The 24,840-nt window shown below is 39.8% G+C and overlaps 2 protein-coding genes across 2 annotated transcripts in view; one reads left to right on the top strand and one right to left on the bottom strand.

The window, feature by feature from the left end:
- Positions 1-24,840, bottom strand: part of LOC149234827 (pre-rRNA-processing TSR1-like protein) — a 280,880-nt gene that overhangs the window by 242,763 nt on the left and 13,277 nt on the right. The gene's annotated exons all lie outside the window — the stretch shown is intronic.
- Positions 13,140-13,884, top strand: LOC149234828 (uncharacterized). Its single transcript, XM_089461247.1, has 2 exons — positions 13,140-13,544; positions 13,666-13,884. The coding sequence occupies exons 1-2, from the start codon at positions 13,185-13,187 to the stop codon at positions 13,867-13,869; spliced, it is 564 nt and encodes a 187-aa protein (XP_089317373.1). The 5' UTR covers positions 13,140-13,184; the 3' UTR covers positions 13,870-13,884.

The following is a 24,840-nucleotide window of genomic DNA, read 5'->3' as shown; positions in this document are numbered from 1 at the left end:
ATTAGACTTTAGTTTTCATAACTGTTGAGTTTTAAGTCCTTGACTCTTGACTCTTGACTCTTTCATATCATTATGATATTTTTTGTAAACATTATATCACTGTGACAATGAAAATTTGAAGTTTGAAGTTGGGCCTTGGCAATTATAACTCATTGGTAATGATTGTGAATTATGAATATGATGCTTTGTGAAAGACTAAAGTTGTTTCATTTCATCTCATTATTCATGTTTCATTTTATAAATTTTTAACATTTCATATCATGTTAACAGTTAGAAGTTAGGACTTAGAAATATCTTCGATATTACTTCTTGTAATGGTTAAACTTAGCTTACAAGTACAACTTTGGTGATCAATGATGATAAATGTTATTGAATTTTCAATTCTGAAAGCTTGAAGTTGAAACTTTAATATTGAATTTGATGAATCATGATTTATAAGACTCAATATGTTGCAGTTGTAATATGTATTTTACTAACTTGTGGACATGGTTGATGACGATTATAATTTCTAGATGATTGATGTGATATGGTTCAATGATCAATCTATGTTTTTTTATGTTTTTTATGTCTAATTCATCATTCTACATGTTTTTGTTGACATATATGTATCAAAAATTAAAAAATATAAAAAAATATATATATTTTAAAAAAATCGCTCCCGGATTCGCTCCCAAACCGGGAGCTTCTGAAAATGGTCGCTCCCGCTCCCCGCTCCCGCTCCCGCTCCCAAGTAACATGGTTTAAATCAATCCTACACCTCTCGCAGAGAGGAATCCAAGAAAAATATCAGCTGTCATAAATAAGATGACCCATGTGGAGTTTGGCCCTAATTGCCAATTTTCACAGTCCCTCTCAACTAGGGAGAACTCCACCTGCTAATCCATCTGCCAATGTGTACTATCTCTACCATCCATGCACTGCTCTACACTGCTCTCCTCTACTATGCTGAACTATGAAGAAGAAGAAGTGATCGAGAATGTATCATACCATTCTCTACTGACCTGAAGTCAATCCCAATCAAAAGAGAGTGTCTCATACCACTCTTACTGACCCAAAGTCAGTTCCAATCAAAAGAGTGTCTCATATCACTCTTACTGACCCAAAGTCAGATCTGATCAAAAGAAAGTGTCTCATGCCACTCTTACTGGCCCGAAGTTAGTTCCCATTGATCCCAAATCAATATCGAACATCCTAGCATAAGGAGTACGGTAGTACACAGTGCGTCCATCGATAGTAGTATGGTCCCTATCCTCATTTCCCTACTCATTGGCCAGATGAGAGGTACTTCTCATGAGTCCCAGACTACATGGGTAGGATATCTCAGCAGGAGAAGGATGAACCACTCGTCCTGCTCACATGTCACCAAGGGGTATCACAGGGGAAGGATGAACCACTCACCCTATAAACAGCAAACCACTATGGGAAGGTTGAACCACTCACCCTGTACACAGCAAACCCACTAGGGACCACTCACCCTATGGTTGCTCAATGCTCCAAGAAGTACCCCAAGCCCCCCAGAGCTCAATGTCCATCTCATACAGGACCCTCATAATAGGGTCCTTCCACGACTCCAAGTAGTTCTTGAAAGGCCAAGAATTTGACTTTCCCCAGGGGCATTGTCAAAAGATCGGCGACCTGCTCATCAGTCCCAATGTGATGGAGCCTTATTGCTCCTTGTTGTACCACATCCCGAATAAAGTTGTACCTGATATCTATATGCTTGGAGCAATCATGAAACACGGGATTCTCTGACAATCGGATCCCACTCTAGTTGCCACAGAAGATCATGGTGGTATCCATCACATGTCCAAACAGCTCACGGAAGAGCTTCCTCAACCAGATAGCTTCACAGGAGGCCATACTAGCAGCTATTCGGCTTCGGCAGTGCTCAAGGCAACCGATTTCCGCTTCCTGCTCATCCAGGGTATCAAAGTAGAACCCAAAGAAAAACAGCATCCAGAAGTGCTCTTGCGATCCACCACACTGCCAGCCTAATCAACATCAAAATAACCATCCAGCCTCACATTTCCAACAGTGTATCTCAGTCCATGAGTGATTGTGCCCCGAAGATATCTCAGAAGAATCTTGGCGGCAATCCAATGTATATGATGAGGCTCAACCATGTACTGGCTCAACGTGTTAACTGCAAAACCTATGTTCGGACGAGAGCTCACCAAGAACATCAGTGCTCCTATGAGTTGACGATACTCAAAAGCATTTCCCAATTTAGGTCCAGCAACACTACAACATAACTTCTTAAAGTTAAGTCCCATTAGAGTAGCCACAGGCTTGTGGTCCACCATCCCAAAACTTTTGAATATCTTCACAACATATTTTCATTGAGAGAGGAAAATTTCACCTGGCTTTTGCCAAACCTCCAACCCTAGGAAATAGTGCATTGGTCCTAGGTCCTTCGTCTCAAATTCAGAAGCCAACTCCCTCTTACATTTGTGAATGAGAGGGTCTACACCTGTAAGAAAGAGGTCGTCCACATAAAATACCAAAATGAGAGGTTTATCATTTTCAACCTTAAAGTAAAGGTTCGGATCGCCTTCACTTCTAGTGAATCCCAACTTCATCAGATAGCTATCGATCCTATCATACCCAGCCCAAGGTGCTTGCTTCAATCCATAGAGAGCTTTCTTCAACCTGCATACATGCGATTCTTGATCATGAACTTCAAATCCCTCGGGTTGTTCCACATAGACTTCCTCTTTGATTGAACCATGCAAGAAGACGGTCTTGACATCCATCTGATGTAGGTTCCATCCTTGCGAGGCAGCAAGGGCTATCATCGAGCGGATGGTGGTGTATCGGGCAACAAGTGAAAATATCCCATCGTAATCTACACCTTCCTTTTGAGAGAAGCCTCGAGCAACAAAGGGAGCCTTGAACTTTTTTGCTCTTCCATCAGCTCCATGCTTGATTTTGTAGAGACACTTAGAAGTGACAACCGATTTGCCCTGGGGTCTAGGGATCACATCCCAGACATCATTCTTCATAATTGACTCGTATTCTTCATTCATAGCATCCTTCCATACTTGTTTCTTTATAGCTTCTTCGAATGATGACGGCTCATTTTGAATGATAGTGCTCATGGCGGTCAAATATCCTTGGTACCTGTTCGGTTTCTTGCTTTCACGAAAAGTCCCCCTTGGTGCAATGTGCCTCTCGGCATTTACGAGAGTCTCCCTAAGCCATGAGGGTCTCCTCTTGGAGAAGGAAGGCTCAGGGGGAGTGGATCAATAGGATCCATAGGTTCATCAACATCAGGCATGGTTTCGTCCTCTTTTTCACACTAATTTCCTGTGTCAGCTTCTTTGTCCTTCCTTAGGATAGGAAGGTTGTTGATCTTCCGAAGGGCCATATCTTTGTCGAAGGTGACATCATGACTTATCTCAACTTCCTTTTGACTAGCCACATAAATTCTATATCCCTTAGAATTTTCATTATAGCCCACAAAGATTCATTTCTTCTCAAATGCACCCAATTTGCTTCTTTTCTCTTTCAGCACATAAAAATATATAGGGCTTCCAAAAATACTAAAATGAGAGACATCGGGTTTCTTACCAGTGAACATTTCTTCAGGAGCCTTGGAGTCCAATACTTGATGAGGGCATCGGTTTTGAACATACACTGTGGTATTTGCAACTTCACCCCATAGAAACTTCGAAGGGATTTGATCATGAAGCATGGCACGGACAGTGTCTACAATAGAGCGATACTTCCTTTCAACCACACCATTCTGCTCAGAAGTGTATGGCATTGTAGTCTCCCTCTTAATGCCAGCGTCTCTGCAATAATCTTGGAATTCATTGGATTCATACTCGGTCCCATTATCAGTCCTTAATATCTTGATTTTCTTCTCGAATTGGTTTTCGATCAAGGCTTTGAAATGTCAGAACCAGGTGAACACTTCATCCTTCTTCTTCAAGAAGTAGATCCAAGTCTTGCGAGAATAATCATCCACAAAGGTGAGATAATATAAGTATCCTCCCAAGGAGTTTACGGGCATCATACCAGATATGTCGAAGTGGATCAATTGCAATATGTTTGTGGTCTTGCTATTACTTGAGGGGAATGGTCCCCTTGTAAGTTTTTCTGCGGCACATCCCAGACATACACCTTCATGCTCTACTTTGAATTCGGGTATACTTGTCATCATCTGTCTTACATCAGGTAGGGCATTATAATGAAGATGGGCAAACCTCCAGTGCCATAGTTCAGATTGTAGAGATGAGTCGCAAGACATGGCTCCCAATGGACTTCCGCCAACTTGATACAAAGTGTCAACCCTGAACCCAAGAGTAAAAGCATCCTTGAAAGTTCTTTTACAAACACATACCTTTCCATCGATAAAAGCCACCTTGAATCCTTTATTTTCCATTGTTGAAATGGACACCAAGTTCTTCTTGAGATCGGGTACATATAGTACTTCTTGCAAATGAATAGTGTTACCTTGATTCAATTGAAGGGTAACATTCCCTACTCCCTTCACGGGATAAGTGGCATCGTCTCCAAGGATGATCTCCAAGTTTTTCTATCAGATTAGAGAGGGCTTCCTTGTATCCGGTGAAGAGCCTTGAGGCACCACTATCAATCAATCAATTTCCCAAAGTGTCCAGAGGAGAGGCGGTGGAGAGGGCAGACATAAGATAGTACTCTTTTTTATTGTTGTTAACAACATTGGATTCATCATCCGTGGAGTTCCTTGATTTCTTGGAGGGTCGACCATTTCCTTAATGTCCCGCATTCCTTTTTCCTTTGCCATTGGACCTGCCATTCCTTTGATCGTTGTTGTTGAAGTTGTCCCTAGAGGTTATGATAGTCATCATCTCGAGGTGTATCCCTTTTATTAGGACACTCCCTTGCATAGTGGCCTACTTATTGCAAACAAAGCATCTTCCCTTCCTTCCAATTTTGAATCCCGGTCTTCGTTGACGTTGCTTCTTTGAACCTGCATTGTTCTTCCTCTTGGCATGAGCGGAGAATGTAGTGGGGTTGCTTCTATTAGATGGCATTTCTTTCTCCACCATTCTTGTTTCTTCTTGAATGCATCTCAACATCAATTCTTCAAACCCCAAAATTCGATCATTGTTGAGTATAGTGGTTCTAAATACATACCACTCAGGTGGGAGTCCTCGAAGGGCGGTGAGAGTAAGTTCCCTGTCAGGAATGACTTCTCTAATCGAGAGTAGATCATTCTTGATCTCAGTAATCCTCAAGAAATAGGATTGAATGTCCTTGTCCTTGCCCTTCTTAATATCCTTCAACTTATTCTTGAGAAAGAGAATTTGATTAGCATTACTAACCTTGAACATGCCGACCAACCTGTCGTATATCTCCTTGGAGGTCTTCAATTCGGAGATATAGGCCACCAAATGCTTGTCAATGGAATCCCTGATAATCTTCTTCGCTTTGACTTCAGCCTTATTGTACTTGGTCTTTGCAGCAGCCGGTGCATTTGAAGGAGGCTCAGGGATTTTACCCTGCACATAATCCATCACTTCCTTCTCTTCCAAGGTCAAATCAAGAGACATCTTCCATCCATGATAGTCAGATTTATCATGGAGCTTGTCTTCAACCAGGAAGTAGGATGAGGAACCCATTGAGGCTTTTGTCCTTGTCCAACTGTCTTTGGTGATTGCTCTTTCACTCTTGCTTGGGCTTTGTCTTCACCTCAGCTCTGATACCATGTTAATTTTAGGCAACAATGGTATGTTCTATGCTTTAGAGAAATTTTACTTCAATTTCTTTATTAGCCCAATATCAATATCCAATTTAGCAATCACATCAACATGATAGTGAAATGCAAATAGAACATAAACATAAATAGTAGAACACAAGCCTAGACAAGAGGACATAGGATGTGGCACCAGCCAGGGACAAACCCCAATGTGGGGAAACCCTTGATCAAATCTTCTTTAGTCTTCAATAGTTCAGTAGAAAGAGATAGTACAATTTACAAATTCTGATAATTTATAACAGCAACAAAAGAGCCCTAACCAGAAACGTCAACGTTGGTCAACAGGGCAGATTTCTTCCCAATTCAACTCGGTCAAACCCTGTCAACTTTGGCCTCCAACAGCGAGTCTAATCAGCCCAAAACAATCCAAAAAAGTCCAGTGAAAACTAGTCAACAAAAGTCAACGTTGCGGCCAACCCTAGTACAGTCAACGTTGGTCAAACAAGAGGTCATATTGCCTCGATTATTCCTCCACCCAAAATCTCACCAAAACAAGTCAATGCAACCCAAAAACAGCCTCTGAAATTTTCAGTCAAACCTGGTCAACACTGAAACAAAAAATGACTGTCCTTTCCTTCGCACATGTGGAGAGAGAAACTGCCCAAAAATTCGTACCCAATTAGACGAGGAGAGAGAGATCTGTGATGATGAGTGATGTCCAAATGAGGATGAGGCATCATGTATTTATAGGCAAGCGTTGAGGATGAATAGATGTGACTATTGGCCTTCTGAGCCTACATGAGTTTGCTGGCCAACCTTCTCAATTTGTCCATAATATAAATAAATTCATATCTTCATTTGTACATGTCAAAATCGGATGATCTTTAGAGCAATCCTACACCTCTTGGAGAGAGGAATCGAAGAAAAATATCAATTTTCATAAATAAGATGACCTATGTGGAGTTTGGCCCTAGTTGCCAATTTTAACACATAGTGACCAAACTTGTTGCAAACGAAGCATCTTCCCTTCCTTCCATTTTTTAATCCCAGTCTTCCTTGACTTTGCTTCTATGAACCTGCATTATTCTTCCTCTTGGCATGAACGGTGAATGCGGTAGGATTATTCCTATTCGAAGGCATCTCCAATTCCATCATCCTTGTTTCTTCTTGAGAACATCTAGTCAGCAATTCTTCAAAACCTAGAATTTTGTCGTTATTGAGAATAGTAGTGTTGAACATAATGCCATTCAAGAGGAAGACCTCCAAGGGTAATGAGAGTGAGCTCCTTGTCAGCAATAGCTTCACCAATCGAAAGAAGATCATTTTTGATCTTGGTAATCCTCATGAAGTAGGATGAATATCCTCACGTTTTCCCTTCTTTATATCCTTCAGCTTGTTCTTGAGGAAAAAAAATGATTTGCATTGCTAGATTTGAACATGCCAACCAACTTGTCATATCTCCTTTGATGTATTCAAATCGAAGATCTAACCAACCAAGTGCTTATGAATAGAATCCCTGATGATCTTCTTGGCTTTGACTTCAACCTTCTTGTACTTTGTCTTAGCAGCAGCCGGTGCATTTGAAGGAGGTTCCAGAATCTTTCCCTGCACATAATTCATGACATCTTGCTCTTCTAAAGTCAAATCAAGAGACATCTTCCATGCATGATAATCAAACTTATCATGAAGCTTATCATCAGACATGAAGTAGGATGTGGAGGCCATTAAGATTTGTTCTTGATCAGTGATTGCTCCTCTTAGTGATTTCTCTTCACTTTTGACTTGGGCTTTGTCTTCACCTCAACTCCGATCCCATGTTAATTTTAGAATAACAATGGTATGTTCTATGCTTAGAGCAATTTTACTTCAATTTTCTTTATTAGCCCAATATCATATCCAGTGTAGCAATCACATCAACATGATAGTAAAATGCAAATAAAATATAAACAATAACAGTAGAAGACAAGCCAACACAAGAGGACACAAGATATGGCACCAACCGAGATAAACCCCAATGTGGGGAAACCCTTAATCAATTCTTCTTATAATTCTTCAAGAGTTCAGCAAAGAGAGAGTACAATTTACAATATTCACTTGCCCAAATTGATCAGTCAAAACAACAGAAATAGAAAGCCCTAACCAGAAAGTCAACGTTGGTCAACAAGGTTGAAATTGACCTCCAAAACAGCTCACAACCTTCGTCAACTCAGCCTCCAACAACAAGATAATGTAGCCCAAAACAGTCCAAAAATAACCAATCAAATATGGTCAACAAAAGTCAACGCCACAACCTGAATTAGGGTAGTCAACGTAGAGGTCAAATTGCTTCGATTTTTGTGCCCAAAACAGCGACCTGCCCAAACAAAAGTCTCCCTCACAAAACCGAATTTGAATAGGGTCAACACTGGTCAAAGTCAGCCTCCTGAAATTTCGGCCAAATCTAGTCAACGCAGCAGCTAGAAAAGACAGTCTTCCTTTCGCACGTGTGGAGAGACTCGAGAGAGAGGCCCAGAAATCCGTACCCAATCATGATTAGAGAGAGAAATATGAATGAGATGAGATGCCAAAATGAGGTGGAGGCACCTTTTATTTATATGCAACGTTGAAGGCTGGCCAGGACCAAGTGTCCTTTATCTCAAACAGCAAGCAAATATGACAAAACATTAAGGGACATGAATGGGTTGCATTGTCCAAGGTAGTTTGACTACATGGAGCATTGGAAAGAGACAAATTGTTGGTCAGTGGGCAAGCACAAAAAAACAAGTTTGTGAGAGGGAGAACTCATTCAAGTTTGTGCAATGGAGAGGTAGAGAACTCACTCTCACGCATACGCAAAGTAAGAGAGTTAGCATAGAAGTAATCAACACACATAGTGATCGAGCTCTGTAGAAAGTGAACCAACTGAGGAACCTTCAAACAAGCTTGTTAGGTGGAAAAAATTTGTGTAGAGCAGTGGCTTGCCTAAATGCTAAAGAACCACTAGAAGCTTGTGGATTGATGAACCACTGGCTAGGAGAGAAGCACCCAAGTACTTGGGGAGTTAATGAACCACCAGGTGTTGACAACATTGGTGCATGCTCTCACTGATGAATTATCTAGTAAAAGTGGCTTCTATGTTCCTACAATAACTTATCCACTGAAGAACCTTCCTTGATGTGGACACGCTTCTCCTAAATACAAGCTAAAAACTCTTTGCACAGTCGTATCCTGGTATGGATGTGATTATGCCAAAAAGGACTGAATGATAACATGTGTAGCTGGTGGATGAAGGTAGTGTAGCCATGTGGTATCTTGTTTCAGTTATTTTCTTGGTTGAAATACCTCAGAAGCACTCCACCTCAAGCATTGGAATTTGGCTTGGGGGTGACAACTACAAGTAACAGTGGTTGTAGCTTGTCTACGGTTGGGTGGAGAGTTAGAGTCCCACTCTCAATTGCCAGGTCTCTTATAAGATAAGTTCACGTGTGCTTGAGTTTGTAATTATGTCTCTGTTATTTGCATTGAAATAATATTATGCTAATGTTGCAGAGTGTTGTTCTTGCATAAATGATGAATGTAAACAACTGTGTAAAGATCATGTGATATGGTCCATTACTCATAGATGTGCCTATCTTGAAATAACTTGAAACTGCCTGTGCACGAAGGGATTGAAATCTCTGTAAATGGGTAATTTAATTATGTGAACCTATTGGAATATTTGGTCTATGTGTTATTGACTGGCACATTTTGATAGTTAAGAATGTGATTTCCTGTGCAGAAGTGTTCCATCAATATTTCCTTAGGAATGGTTTAGTTCTTGTAATTCTCTGAGTCTGTAAATTGGTTTGATTGGCCTCTGTATGAAGAGATGGATCAATCTTTGTTAATCAACGAATGTATACATCAAAATCTTTTAGCTATTCACGCTGGTGTACCCATAACCAAGGAGGGATAGCAATCTGTATATGTGTATGTACATTATATAAATATGCATGTGTTTTTGCAGGTTGCAGGCCAAGTGGCTGAGTACTTATACAAAGCTCAAAAGAGATGGTATAATTGCTTATATGCATATGTGTAAGTGCACACACACACACACATACAATGGATTAAAGCTCGTGGCCAAGTCTTGGCATCTCAAGAGTGATAGCCCGAACAGGCTTGTATATTCATTATATGTATATAAAGCCATGCGCACTTAGAGCCAAGGTAAATGCCTCTTGCCTTCACACTAATAATTGATAAAGCATGCGGGGATGGAAACCTTAATTCTAGAGCATACGACTTCGAAAGAAAATGGCTTAGACCCTCTTCGGTCCTATGACCAAGTGCGGTGATCAAGCGATTAAACAAGGAAAAATTTGTACCATTGAAGAGTCGAATGCTTTTATAGCCGCACGCATGTCCCAGAGGTTTTAGCTCGGAGGCTTTCAGCAGAGGCCCTGTGGAAACTCCCGGTATTTTATTTTTGGGATGACGTGGCACGTGGGCTCGTTAAGTGAGATAAGCATCGCGTCATGTCAAGGAGTTGGCGTATCGATAAAAGGGGCCTAATGACACATAGCCAAAAAGATTGCCCCCAAAAGTTTTAGCAACAAGCAATGCCGAGACCTGTTGGGATTCAACTCCTAGGGTGATGTGTCCAGAGGGCCCACACCCACTTAACTCGCCTATGACTATGTGTGAGTGTCCTTTGGTTTGGAAGGATAGGGTGCATGAGCGTGTTGGCAACTGTTATGTGGCCTATGACATGGACAACCACGTGAGGACTACGTGGGTGCCACAGGGCAAATCTGATGATGTGGTATAATTTGATTGGCCAAGACTTTAATTGGTCATACCTTTTGATTCGAAGGTCGGATTGGAGCAAATTTTATATCGTTGGAAAGATCTCGACAAGACGAATTCAATGATGTCATTGATCATAATTTTTAAGAAAATCATAGAAGGTGAAACCAGTGTTGCACGAAGCGCCCCCCCCGGATCGAAGCTCCGAAGCGCGCCCCGTACGGAAGCGCCTAGGAAGCGCCGTACGAAGCGCGCTTCGGAATTTTGGAAGCGCGCTTCGTGAAATTTTTAGCGCTTCCTGGAATTTCCGAAGCGCCGGCTCCGAAGCGCGCTTCGTACGGCGCTTCGGGCCGCCGAAGCGTGGCGCTTCGGAGCAGGAAGCGTGCGCTTCACGCACGCTTCCGTACGCTTCGGCGGAAAGGGGCGCGCCCAAGGGAGAAAAACACTTTTTTTTTTTTTTTTTTTTTTTTAAGTTATGTTCACTCAACCTTAAGGGGGTGGGTTAGGGTGAGGTTAGAGTGAGGTTAAGGTGAGGAATGAAAAGAATAAAGCCCCCATTCATTCCTCATTTTCTCACTTTGAGTTTATGAGAGTTGGAGAAGAGAAGAGAGGAGAGGAGAGGAGAGGAGAGGAAAGGAGAGGAGAAGAGAGGAGAGCTTGGAGGAGTGAAGAAGGAGGAGCTAGGAGAAGGAGGAGGAGCTTGGAGCAAGAGCTTGGAGGACTTCATCTACAAGAGCTAAAGAGGTAAGTTCAAACCCCAAACTCCCTTGTTTTTTTGAAAAAAAATTTGTATTTTTCTCCTCCCTCTCCTACTCTTTCCCATTGTTTCTACTTGCTCCTTTATTTACAGGTTGCCGTTGTCCACCACCTATATCCATATTCCAAGATGGTGTTCTTTTGGCTTCTATGTATCATTCCACTCTTGGTTTTAATGATGGCAAGGGTGAGGAATAGAAGGGAAGAAACAGAAGAGGACATTGGTGATGGTCCTAATAGTAGTGACCCAATGTATGATGAGGAGGAAGGGTTTGAAGAGGAAGGGGATGAACTTGAAGGGGACCCTGAAACACAAGATGGGAAAGCTACATCAACACCCTTGTGGAACTATGTGACCAAACTTGATGGGGGAAAGGGTGGTGGATCTTACAAATTTGTGTGCCCTCATGGTTGTCATGGAGGAAAACCATATTGTGGTTCATATACCCGTCTGAGGAGGCATCTTTGTGGGGTGCTGGACAGTGATGAAAAAAAGGGTTCTGTGGGGGTACAAATTTGCCCAAACATTTCAACTGAAAAAAGAAGAAAATACATCCAAATAGAGATGCCTGCACAACAAAAAAACAAGAAACAAAAAACTCATTCTGAATCAAGTGCAACCTCTAAATTTGGTAGTTGCTCATCTCCTCATGGTACTTCTGCAAGCTCTGGAGGTAGAAGAACAATAGGGGATTTCCTTAATGTTGCTAGGACGGATGATGTGGATGGAAAGATAGTCCGTTTTCTTTGTGCTTGCGGTGTACCATTCAATGTGCTTCGCTCTCCCTATTGGCATGAAATGGTAAAGGCCATCAATGAAGCCCCAAAAGGATACAAGGCCCCCAACTATGAGAAAGCTAGAACAGTGTTATTAGAAAGAGAAAAAGCTAAGGTTCAAAGAGCTTTGACACGTTTTACAAATGAGTGGGTAGATTCTGGGGTATCCATTGTATCAGATGGGTGGACAAATATTAGAAACCAACATTTGATAAATGTTCTTGGTGTTTCTTCTAGTGGTGCAGTATTTATTGCATGTCATGACTCCTCCTCCATCACTGCATCTGCACAAAACATTGCAGATCTCCTATTGAAATCAATCAAAGATGTTGGTCCGAATAATGTGGTTCAAGTGATCACAAATAATGCAGCAAATTGTAAGGCAGCAGGAAAAATTATTGAGCGTACTCATCCACACATCTTTTGGTCTAGGTGCCTGGTTCACACATTGAACCTTTTGATGCATGATATTGTGAAACACAAAGAATGTGGGTGGATTGCTGAGGTTTACAGGAGAGGGAAGCAGCTCATTAAATTCATCACAGGGCATACAAGGTTAAACTACTTCTATGGCACTTACTCCAAGTTGCAATTGCTTAAAATTACAAAGACAAGATTTGCTAGTTATTACCTCACCTTTAGGCGGCTAGTGAAGGTGAGACAAGCTTTAACTAATCTGGTGTGTGCTGAAACATGGGATGAAATTAACACTGACATAGATGGTGCTAATGCAGTCAAGGACACTGTTCTTGACAGTTACTTTTGGGGACAGGTTAAATATGTTTTGCAATTCACCAAACCAATTTATTACATGATCAAGTTTGCAGATTCAGATCGACCAGTAATTGGGGAGGTGTATGAGCAAATGGATAGCATGTTGGGGCAGATTAAAGACATTGTTGAGCCTAGAGATATCAACTTGTACAATTATATTCATGTAGAGGTGCAAAACCGATGGGAAATGCTAAATGTTCCATTGCATGCATTAGCATATGTTTTGACACCTAAATACTATCATCCATCATGGCTTTCAACACCAGCACCTGGGGGGGGAAGCAGGAGAAAACCACACCAAGATCAAGAGGTTCACCAAAAATATATGGTTGCATTGAGTAAATTAATCCCTGATGAGGAGGAGGCTGCATTCGTACGAAGACAGGTGAGCAACTATACGCTCAACACTGGTCCATTTGGGAGCATGCATGCAATTAAAGATCGAGAGACTTTTTCTGCTCTTGAGTGGTGGAACATGCATGGAGGGGGTACTCCACTTCTACAGAGTTTGGCATTGCGGGTGCTATCACAGGTGGTAAACACTTCTTCTGCAGAGAGGTGTTGGAGCTCTTATTCTTTCATCCACAGTGTTAAAAGGAACAGGTTGAATTTAGACCGGGCAGAGAGCTTGGTTTATGTTCATTACAACTTGCGATTGTTGTCCCATTACTGTGAAGATGCAAAGTCTAATAAAGACTTGTTGATTTGGGTCAAGAATCCAGAGGAGCCCAATTTGGAGGATGGAGTGTTGCGACTAGAGCAATTAGAGGATGCTCTTATCCAGGTATGTCCATTGTGGTATGAATCTTCCAATTTTCCCTTATAAAGCATTTCTCTAATTCATGTTTTTAATTTTTTTGTTAACTAGTGTTTTTTTTTTGCATGAATTTTTTGAGCGATTCTAGGATGATGATGACCGTGTTGATATGCCACCACCCCCACCCCCATCTGGTCCCTTGGTTCCTAGGTTCCATGGTTCAACACCAACAGCAGGGGGTTCTTCTTCATCAGTGTCAGTGCCACGACTTCCACAGGCACCATCTTCTTCATTGCCACCACGTGGAGGCCCGCCACGACGTTCTATTCGTGGTGGAAGGAGGAGAGATTAGTAGATATATTCACAATCTACTACTTTTTGTCGTAGATTACTCATTAGACTTGTAGACTTGTGAATTTGAATTTTGAACCTTTTTGGCTTGGCGGTGACCAAGTGACATATTTTGTAAACATTATTATTTGAATTTTGGACATGACAAATGTTGACAGTTGCTCACTTGCTAGATAAATCATAATATGCTCTATGTTTTATGTTTTATAATATGCTTAAATGTTTTATGTTTTATAATATGCTTAAAAATTTGATGTATGTTTGTAATAGCTAGAATATAGATGATTGTTGTACATACTAGTAACTACAATGGAATCATGGATGCCATATCTATCTTGATTTATGCAAAAATATGCATGTTTTCATGTCTTCTACAATTAATTTGGTATTTGGGATGTTTGTTTTGAGTATAAATGCAAAAAAATATAAAATATATATATATAGCAGACGCTTCCGCGGACACTTCGCTTCCTAGATTTTTGGAAAATGATGCTTCGGCGTCCCCGCTTCCAAAAAACGCTTCCGCTTCGCTCCCGCTTCGTGCAACATTGGGTGAAACATTTGGACCCCATTTCCATAATTGGACCTTGGGGATTAGGTCAGCATAATAGTTGCCTCCTTCTAACCTTTAGTTAGGACTGGGGTTAGTAGGGGGTATATTACAAAGGAGCAGGAAACTTAGAGGGTCAAACCAGTGTCACCTGTAATTTTCGGAGCAATCCAGCAACGTTTAGGTGAGAAGGGGAAGACAACAACCCCTTCCACTTCTATCAAGAGACCTAGATGGTTCACAAGGGATAATTAAGAGTATGTTGAGGCTCCTAGGAGGACATTTATAAAGAGCAAACCTCCCAAGAAATTTTTAGACTACATGGCATTAATGAAAAACATCATAGATTCCAAGCCTTATATATTTCAGAAGACAACAAACCAAGAGGTATGGTGGGATGCCATGGAGGAGAAGTACACCTCCATCATGAATAATGATGTTAAGACGTAGTGTCAAGACTAAAGGGGAAGTCAGTTGTGAGTTCCAAGTGACTCTACAAGGTGGCATGTAGAAAATGGCAGCACTGAGAGGTTCAAAGCGAGGTTCATGGCAATAGGATTCCCCTAGAAGGAGGCAAGGGACTATGAGGAGACATTTGCTCCAGTTGTTAGGTACACTTCCATTAGAATAGTTATGTCCTTAAGTTCAATTATGGGGTGAAGGACACAGCAGATGGATGTGAAGACAGTCTTCTTAATGAGATCATTGTGGAAAAAGTGTACATAAACAACATATGAGATTTGAGGTAAATGGAAAGGAGTCCCATGTTTGCAAGCTTAAGAAAGCCTTGTAAGGACTGAAGCAGGCACCAAGAGAATGGCATTCCACAATAGCTATATATTTGTAGAGTATGGGCTTCACCAAAACCAAAGCAGATCTTAATTATATTAATTTTTTGTTTAGACTAATTTGCTCATTTTGGTTCTATATGTAGATGACTTGTTTCTTATAGGTACAAAGTGGCTCAATGCAAAGTGTAAAGCAGACATGACGCTAAGTTCAAGATGCACATTGGCATGATGCATGTCTTCTTGGGTTTAGAAGTTTGGGAAAGATCGATGGAGATTTTCCATGGGTAAGATAAGTATGCAGTTGAGAACTTAAAGAAATTTTGGATGGAGGACAACAAACCTATGGCCACACCCATGATCATTAATATGTGACGACTTCGTATTGATAGTGTTGTCGCACAGATTGTCACGACAACGCTCAGACCGGGGGCTGTCACCCTGATCCCCGATCTCTCCGTTTAAGCCGTCTCCCGAGGCTAAGGGGCATAGACCCTATAGGACAAAGGAAGACCAACTATGGACTAGTTGGGTTGAGAGACACAGCAAGGCGATACCAGTACTTGATTGATTTTAGGAATTAATGTACGAGTGCCTTATGGAGTTAATGATTAAATGATTATTTATTAAATGTTGCAAAAATATGAACCTTGTAAAACAATCATTTATCATCAAATAAACCAAGCGATGCAAGATGCTCAATAAATGCACAATGCTTAACAATGCTCCAGCAATTTAAAATCCAAAAGATTAAATGCTCTAGATAACCATGCAATTTTAAAAGCTGACCAGTTCACACAATGATCCACCACTTTTCGATAGTTAATCTTTAAACAAAAATTTAAGTGTATTTAACTATAGAGAAGTGGAACATAGGTACCACAAAAAAAACACCAAAAATGAATTTTCAAGCTTTTTCAAAAAAAAATATTTTTTAAATATTTTTATATTTAAAAAAAAAACAAAATTAAACTAAACTAAACTAAATGAAACTCAAAATTATTAAAATTAAATCCTAAAGTCAAATAAATTTAAAAAATTAAAACAAACTATGAAAAACTTCTTATGATTTTTTTATTTTTTATGATTTTAAAATTTTTAATTTAAAATGAAACAAAACTTAAAATCTAAATAAAATCTAATCTAAAACTAACACAATCTATATACATAAAATGAAACAATATAAAATCTAAATTCTAAATAGAACTTAAATCTAAGACCTAAAAAAGAAACCTTTTATGCCCTTTTTATATTTTTTTATATTTTTATTTATATTTTTATATTTTATATTTTTTAGGTTTCAAAAAAATTATTAAAAAAAAAAAAGCAAAATCAAAATCAAACCCAAAAATAAAATGAAAACAAAAATTATTTTTGTTTTTTTTTAATTTTATATTATTAATTTTTTTTAAGGATTTTTATTTTATTTCATGAGACAAAACTAAATCAAAATCTAAACGAAAATAGAAAAAATCGAAAATTCCTGTGTAACCTAACGAATCCTAAATAAAAGGCTAATCAAATAAAAGTTAAAAAGTGAACTAAACTAACGTATAGTATATACAATAAAAATGAAATCAGAAAAAAAAAAAAAAGAACTAACCGTAGCCCATGGATACACAAATAAATTTTATTATTTTACTGTGTGTATGTGCAAGCGATGGCTGACGGAGGAAGCAGGCTACGGAGGAGAGCCAATGCAACGATGCCTTTCAGGTATAATGGCGAGGAGGGAGGAAACGCAGGAGAGATCTTTGCAAGTGCCGCATGAAGGAACCTGGCGACAGCAACAAAGCCCGAAAAATGTTGAGCGATGGGTTAGCAAGCGTTAGAGGAGGCTGCGATGGCAGAGGAAAGAGAAAAAATTCGACGCGTACAGGTTCGATGGCAGAATGGAGGCAACGAAACTGCATTTGGACGGATACGGATTCACTTGAAGGGAGCTGTGTGGATTTGGACAGCGTTTTGCACGCAGGGGTTGGTGAAGAGTGCAGATGTGTGTTTTTTTTTTGCTGGTGATTGATGGGAAAGGGAAGAGCAGCGAGTGTAATTTGAGGGAGCAGAAAAGCATGGATACGCAGGTGAAGGAATGGTGAATGGATCGATGCGTGGAAATGGACGTGGATAGCTTAGGCTTGAAAGAGCTGCGTGAGGCTTGGGAGCTGCGTGGATGAGCAGGTAGCGTGTAAAGGCAGCTACAGATTGAGGGAGAGAGAGCGTATGGACTGCTTGTTGATAAGGAGAGTTGGGCAGATGCTTTGGTAGCGTGGGGAGATGAGATGAAGGGATAGCCAGAAGCTAGGGATAAATCGCAAGGCATCAAACGTTTAAAATAAACTCGAAAATAACTATGCCTGAACAAATCCCAGAGAGCAAACAAATAATTTTTTTTTTTTAATTTTCCAGAGAAATATAACACGCAGCCAGAAACTGGTAAACCCTTTAAAATTTCTCAGGAATTTGCAATTGAAGTGATACCCCTCTGCTTCAGAATTTCCAGTTAAAAACCCCACAAAAATTTTCCAAATCTGAAATAAATATTCCTGCAATAGCCGATTCTAAGGCCAGATCTTACCCTCCAGGGCTTAGATCTGGCTTCAAAATCCAATTTCGACTTCAGATCTGCAACCTGCAACCTGTTCCCGAAAACAATGAAAACAAACAGCCAGAAATTGAAAATGCAAAAGATAAATGAAACCCTAAAAACCCTAAGAAGCAGCTAAATAATTACAGTATTTACAAACTGAAGGCTCCAGGTAGCCAGATTTATCATTATGCCACAGAAATATTTTTAGAATTTTAAACTTAATGTGAGGTGCTTCAGAAAACCCTTCATGCATTCATAAAAATAAAAATTCAAATGATAAGCCCGGGATCAAAACTGGCTAGGCTCTTTCAGAAAACGCAATCCGAGAGTTGGCTAGTTCAGCCGAGAACTTCCCCTAATGCCCGGTAAACTCAAAACTAAGATTTCCTGCACAGCTTAAAATCAACCATTAACATAGAGGGAGAAAACAATAGTGAAATCCAAATCAAATGGAGATACCTGCCATTATATTTCAGAATCTAAACTATCATTCAAACCCTAGAGATCAGACAAGATACCTGTGCCTAAATCAATCTTCATCATGCTATTATCAATGGCTGAAAATAAAATTATGCAGAAAAATAAATCATCTTACAGCACTTCCAGAAGAGTAACACCAACAAGATTTCCACCCCAAAGTCTTTCTTTATTGCACAAAAAATGACTACAAGAGAGCTTTCTTTAGCACCAAACTCTCAAATCGAATCTCATCTCAAATGACCTCTAACACTCTATTTAAAAGAAAATTTCCCAACGGCTAATTCGAGTGATCCATGTCAAACTAATCTCGACCGTCGATGAGGATCAAAATCCCTTTTAATCTCATCCGTCGAAATTTTAAATGCATTTTAATATATTAAAAAATTAAAACTTTGCATTTATTTTCTCAAAACTTTGACTTATTATTATTTTATTATTTTATTTTATTTTTCAAATTTTTTGTTTATTTTTTAAATTTTATTTTATTTTGTTTTTTTATTTTTTTAATTATTATTTATATCTTTTATTATTTTTATTGTTTTTTTATTTTTTATTTTTGGATCCTCGAACTTAGCCCTTTGGAAAAATCACCTAGGACCTAGGACTTATGAGGGGATTAAAACATTTTCTAACCCTCAAGACACTTTACATCATGACTTTTACAATTTTACATCTCAAAGGGGAAAACCCATTTGACATAGACCCTCATAGACCACCCAATTCTGCGACACAACTATAATCTAGCAGATCAAGCAATTTGTAACAACCTAACCAAATAGTTAGAGTTATTTCCAAATTACTTTTACATAGACTCAACCAAGTACACTAGGATTCCCCTAAGATTCTAATGACAAAATCCATTCCGGCTTTGGGGTTTGGCTGAAGGAAAACTCTGCCAATCATGGATCGTGAGACAAAAAACTTTCCGGAACGTAAATGATCACTAGAAAATTAAGTTTGCCTAGGCAGTTTACATACATGACTCAGATCTGCTAAGATTATTTACAATTTACACATGCAAACTAGGTTTACAACATAACATGATTGAGTCGACGATGACTGCTGAATGGCACGGACATATCGATCAAGCGTTATCCCTTTTGCGAAGAAAAGGGGGTGTACTGCTATGGGTAGTTGACACGTAGTCGTCAACAGATAGTTTGTGGATCGCACATTGTACAAGATGTTGATAGGTTCTTTGATGTATTTGATCAACAACGGGCTAGAACAGTTCCCGGAACTCTTCCAAGTTTGGCATGAAGCTCAAGTCTTCTGCTAGAGGAAGTGTTCCTGATGTTTTGAAGAGGGAAACCTTCAACCATGAAAGGGAGGTCTCACCCCGCATAAAAGGGAGAACCTCAACCTAAAAAGGGAGGTCTCAACCTGTGATGGTTTAAGGATGACCAACAACTTTGGAATGCTTAATATAGTTCCTGAAACTCTTCCAAAACTGGCAAGAAGTTGAAGTCTTCTACTAGAGGAAGTGTCCCCAATTCTTTGAAGAGGTATTACTGACTGAAGGCATGCTCAGGGGCATCTTTGTCCCTGGCTACAACTCTGAATCTGGTATGGCAGATTGTGGCTCAGGCTCGCTTGATGTGGCTTTGAAGCTTGTAGATGACCATCATTTCCCCCTGTCAGATACAAGGTGAGATGATGGAAAAAATTCAATTGCAAGATTGTTCAATACTCTAGAACAAGTTTTAACATATGACTGGAATATCTTCTTGGTTGTTGATGCCCATTGCCAAGAAGTAATCCATCCAAAATGAATCTTTGTTCTTGCAGGAGGTTTGTTTCTGAAGCATATGTTTGAAGAATGACTGGTTTTATGACAGTGCTTACATGGATGAAGATCAAAACAATGATCTTTCATGTGGCCAACTCGGTCACAGTGTTGGCATTTCACAATCTGTTGTTGTTGTTGTGGAAGAGGGGAAGAATGTGGAACAGCTGAAGGTGAATTGTCATGAAGGAATCTAACACTCTGAAACTGTATGGGCTTTGATTAATCTGAAATATGAAAGGAAACCTCCTTATCATATCCAAGACCTGTTTTGTGCTTGTCGCTGACAAGCTCTTCCCAAGGTCTGATGATGGGCTTAGGAAGTGCAAACTAAACTTCTGTTTGTGCATGCAATTATGTTGCTTCATTGGGAAATGGATCTGAATCAACTGCAACATTATTGACTTGTTGTTTATGGGAGTCTGTTTCATTGTTCTGAACAGAAACAGGTTCAGAATGATGACTCCATTGTTGTAATTCTGCTTGTTGTAGCTGAGATTCAAGCTGCAAAAATTCAATCTTGTCTTGTGCATTTTGCAAACAAGTTCTAATGTCAACAAGAGAAACTTTGTTGATTCTTACTTTATCATGATCAGAGGAATGTATCAGAGTTTTTAAGAACTCTAATACTTCACCAATTAGAGCCATTTTTCAACAAATTAACCTCAAAAAATAGTAAAACAATGAGGACCTCAACGCACTCCAAACTCCAATACAATGCCAAGACAAAGAAGCTCTCAATAGTCTCCAATCTCCAAATTAGTTCAAATATCCAAAACCCCACATGTTATAACTCTTATGCTAAACTAAACATGATGTCCATAAATAAGAATTGCACCACACAAAATATTGGTTGCACCATCGTTTGAAGAAACGCAGAAATTCATTTGGTATGCATCCTCCCAGACCGCAAAACATCTATAAATAACAGAAGTGCCCAACGTTTCTGAACTTTAAAGCAAGGAAAGTAGATATTGAATCTCAGAACAACTAGGTGTTTTTGCGAGAAAGCTAGACTCCAACTAGATATTTTCCAGGGGAGAAAGCTAGATTACAACTAACCAGAAGGCTAGAAATATCTATATACTTTAGATACCTGTATAGTGAAGGAGAAACACTCTATACTTCGAAGACCTGTATACTAAAGGAGAAACACTAGAAGTTATTCTCTTTGCTTAATAACGCTTCCCTTCCCTTCCTCCATTGGAGGATATCACCTCCTTTACAGGATGAATGGATTCAATTGCAATGAGTTATGTGGTAGTATATATACGTTGCTCGCAGGGACTATTCAAAGAGTTAGGCAGCTTTGTTCAACGAATACACAAAAGCCCCAAAATGGGCAAAATCGTATATATGAGAAATCTCTGAGCATCCTCGATAGAGGCGTTGAATTGGTGAAAAAGTGTGGGAAAACCAGCCCTCTTAATCTTTTTCGGAATGTCAGATATGCTTCTAAAATTCAACAGCTGGAGAAGGAGATCCGTGACTTCGTTCAGTACAAGCTGCCTATCCAACTATCACTTGAGTTGAAGCATATCATATCAGAGTTCAAGAATCTTCGCCATCTCTTCAATGCAAACTCTCAAATCTGCCATCTCTTCATTCAGGTCTTTGCATGATGGGTTGTACAGAGCTGTCGACATTTATCTGAAGGCACATCCTTGGCTGCACTGAGAACCATCATTCGAGTTTTGTTCTTTCAACAGTTAAACTTACGGACAGCCATGGAAAGATCCTTGCGTCTTGAGGGGAGTGATAACATCATAACCAATTCTCATGCAAGCTTACCTACTCATGACACTCAGGTTGATCCAGGCCATGTTTCATTTTGTTTCCCCGCAGCACCATTAACAACATTGTCCCATTATTTAAATCGTATGAGGAATGAATTTGCACTAAACAGTTTTGATAATCAATCACAAACTAGTACCTTAGAAAGCAATGAAGGTTTACAATCAGCTGCTGGAGGTTGACGAAAATGAGGTGGTAGTCTGTAATTCGACTACTGGTTAACTTTGTAACCAATCAGCTGCGCTTAAATCCGGTTCTGTACGTGGATTTTCCCCCTGAGGGTCCCACTTATCTGACCAATCATTGTCGGTCCCTTGTTGACTTCTCCTTTTATCAAGCGCTTCAATCCGCGCCGTTGATCTCACTTCTCCAGATCCAACGGATATCGTGTCATCCGCTCACCAACTAACCCGGATGATCTCCACCGTCGATGTGACCCATCCAATCGAACAGATGTCACACAATCTCGCGTGAAATCTTGCATGACCAATATCAAATCGAGAGCGCGCGAGATAAGTGGTTTTCCCTTTCCATTGTGTGTTATGTGTCAACCCCTCAGGTTAATCGCGTGAAATTGTAGAATACCATTTACAGCTTTTAGGGCACGCAAGATACTGCTTACCGCCTATGAAGACCGCTCCATTATTCTGCACGTTTTCCACCCTTCTGTCGACATGTGCCTTGATGTGATCTATCCATTTCTTAACTTAATCTCCTGCGATAAGATCTCTGTCGCTCATCTTCCATTAACCCTATCCATTGATCTGACTAATCCAACGGTTACTATGCACTGTCGCCTGATTCGCTGGACCTAGAGTTGGAAGGATTTCCAGCCTCCAGTAAAGTATCAATTTCGCCTATTCAACTACCTGGCCCACTTAAGGGTTTCGGTCTTGGCTTCGAGCTTCTTGGGAAGTTACCTGTGGACGAGAAAGACGCAGCCCATAGATCCTCTAATGTGGCAGCAGGGGCAACGTTCATAAAACTGGACGATGTATATACTAATGTGATTCAATGCAACCACAGTCACTATGTACAGTCGTGGTGTACATGCAAACACAATTTCACTGACACGAAGGAGGTATTATGGTGCGGAGTTAGAAGTATTAACTGTGCGGAAGAAGAGGCGTTAACCAAGAAACGGTCATGGTAATGCAGTATTATGAACACAGTAATACCGCATGACAATCACTCCATGTCAAGCAACACAATGTTCATTAAAAACGCAGTCAACACATTACCATTCAACGCACAATATGTGTCGAATATGTATGGCTGCAATACATACTTACTTCACTCATGGCACTCACCACGGTCATCTCAATCTTCCACGCAACACACACTTTACAGGTTGTTTGATTTTCTATCAAACGCAGAGCGTACTCCGTCCAACACCATGCTCCAGCAGGAAAGGTTTACATGCATTCAATGGGCTCCAGCAGACCACATTTTCACTACAAACACTAGGTACATGAAAGTGTGGGAGAGTTATCTTCATGGAATGAATCATCTCATGTTCAAAATGCAAAGAGGCCACAGGGCAGGAATACACCTTGCTCTGATACCATGTTAAACACATACATGGCAGCAACAGAATATTAAAGATAAGCATGAGAGTATGTCTATTATTAACAAATGACATACATTTATAGTACATTCACATGACCTTTGGTTTCGTATTCCAAGTTCTCTTCGACTTCCTTAAACTATTCAGCGTCCACACCAACCCTTAGAGGATTAGGTGTCCAACATTTTGCAATGAAAACCTTGAGTCACTTCATGGTGGAACCAAGGCAAGAGCATTAGGTGGCAAAAAAGCATGTGCTCAAATACTTGAAAGGCACAATGGAGTATGATCTGAAATATTTTGGAGATGGTGAAGTTTCAAGTGTATTTAGACTTGGATTAGGCAGGAAATGCAACAGACAAGAAGAGCACCTCAAGGTGTTGCTTTAGCTCAAGATCAACAACGATATTTTGGTTCAACAAGAAATAGATTTCTATGGCACTTGGCTCAAAGGCAAAATACATGGGAACCAATTCTGCTAGTTGTGAGACCAGTCAGCTTCACAAGTTACTTCCAAGATTGTTTGATGAGGAGTTGGGCCCTACAATCATTTGTTATGATAATCAAAATTGTATGAAAGTTTATGGGAATCCAAAGTTTCATGACAGGTCGAAGCATATAGAGATCAAATATCACATCATACGAGATAGGATTCATAAGAGAATAGTGAAGTTGAAGTATATTCCCACAGATCAGCATGGAACTAATATTCTAATTAAGTTCTTAGCAAAAGTAATGTTTGAAGCATTAGAGACAAACTTGGATTGGTGTACAATTCCCTCCTTGCCAAGACAGAGTGTTGAGAAATATAGCTCAAACATGGACTTTTAAAGAAGTTCATTTGAAAGACTTTCTGAAAAGCAATTCTATTTTTTTATTCACTATAGAAAAAGGTGAAAAGTCTTATATTTACTTGTTGAGTCTAATAGTGTATTTCATCCATTTATGACTTAGACTAGGAATTTATCTCAACCACAAATCTCACTAAGAGGTTAAATTTTTGGTAGGTTAGGGTCTCAACCAAACGTATAAAGACAGACCAAGATAAAGAGTTCAAACATTGTTGAACAATTGAGGAGGGATTTGGGAAAGAGGGCGAATTCGTACAACAATCAAAGGTCATACAAGGTGAATCCATACAACTATGTAAATCCGTACAGTCTTATAGAATACGCCATATAGTTGTACAATAAGGTCATATAGAAAGATTTTGTTGTTTTTTGTTTTCTAGCAAGATGTATCGCTTAGTTCAAGGTGATTTGTTGAACATGGAGATGTCGGTTTTTAGCAAACTGTGGAGGTTTTCTCACAAGTTTTTTTTCAAAGGAATGAAAAGTTGAATTTGAAGGCGAAATTACCAATGTACGTGTGAAATTATATTATGCTTTCGCTACTTAATTTCCCAGCTATTGTGTGATTG

This window comes from Pinus tabuliformis, chromosome 8, assembly GCF_031772625.1.
Source record: "Pinus tabuliformis cultivar Carrire ecotype Pingquan chromosome 8, CPIR1, whole genome shotgun sequence".
NCBI lineage: Eukaryota > Viridiplantae > Streptophyta > Pinopsida > Pinales > Pinaceae > Pinus > Pinus tabuliformis.
The sequence above is the reverse complement of the archived record's forward strand: the minus strand, read 5'-3'. Positions and strand labels throughout refer to the sequence as shown.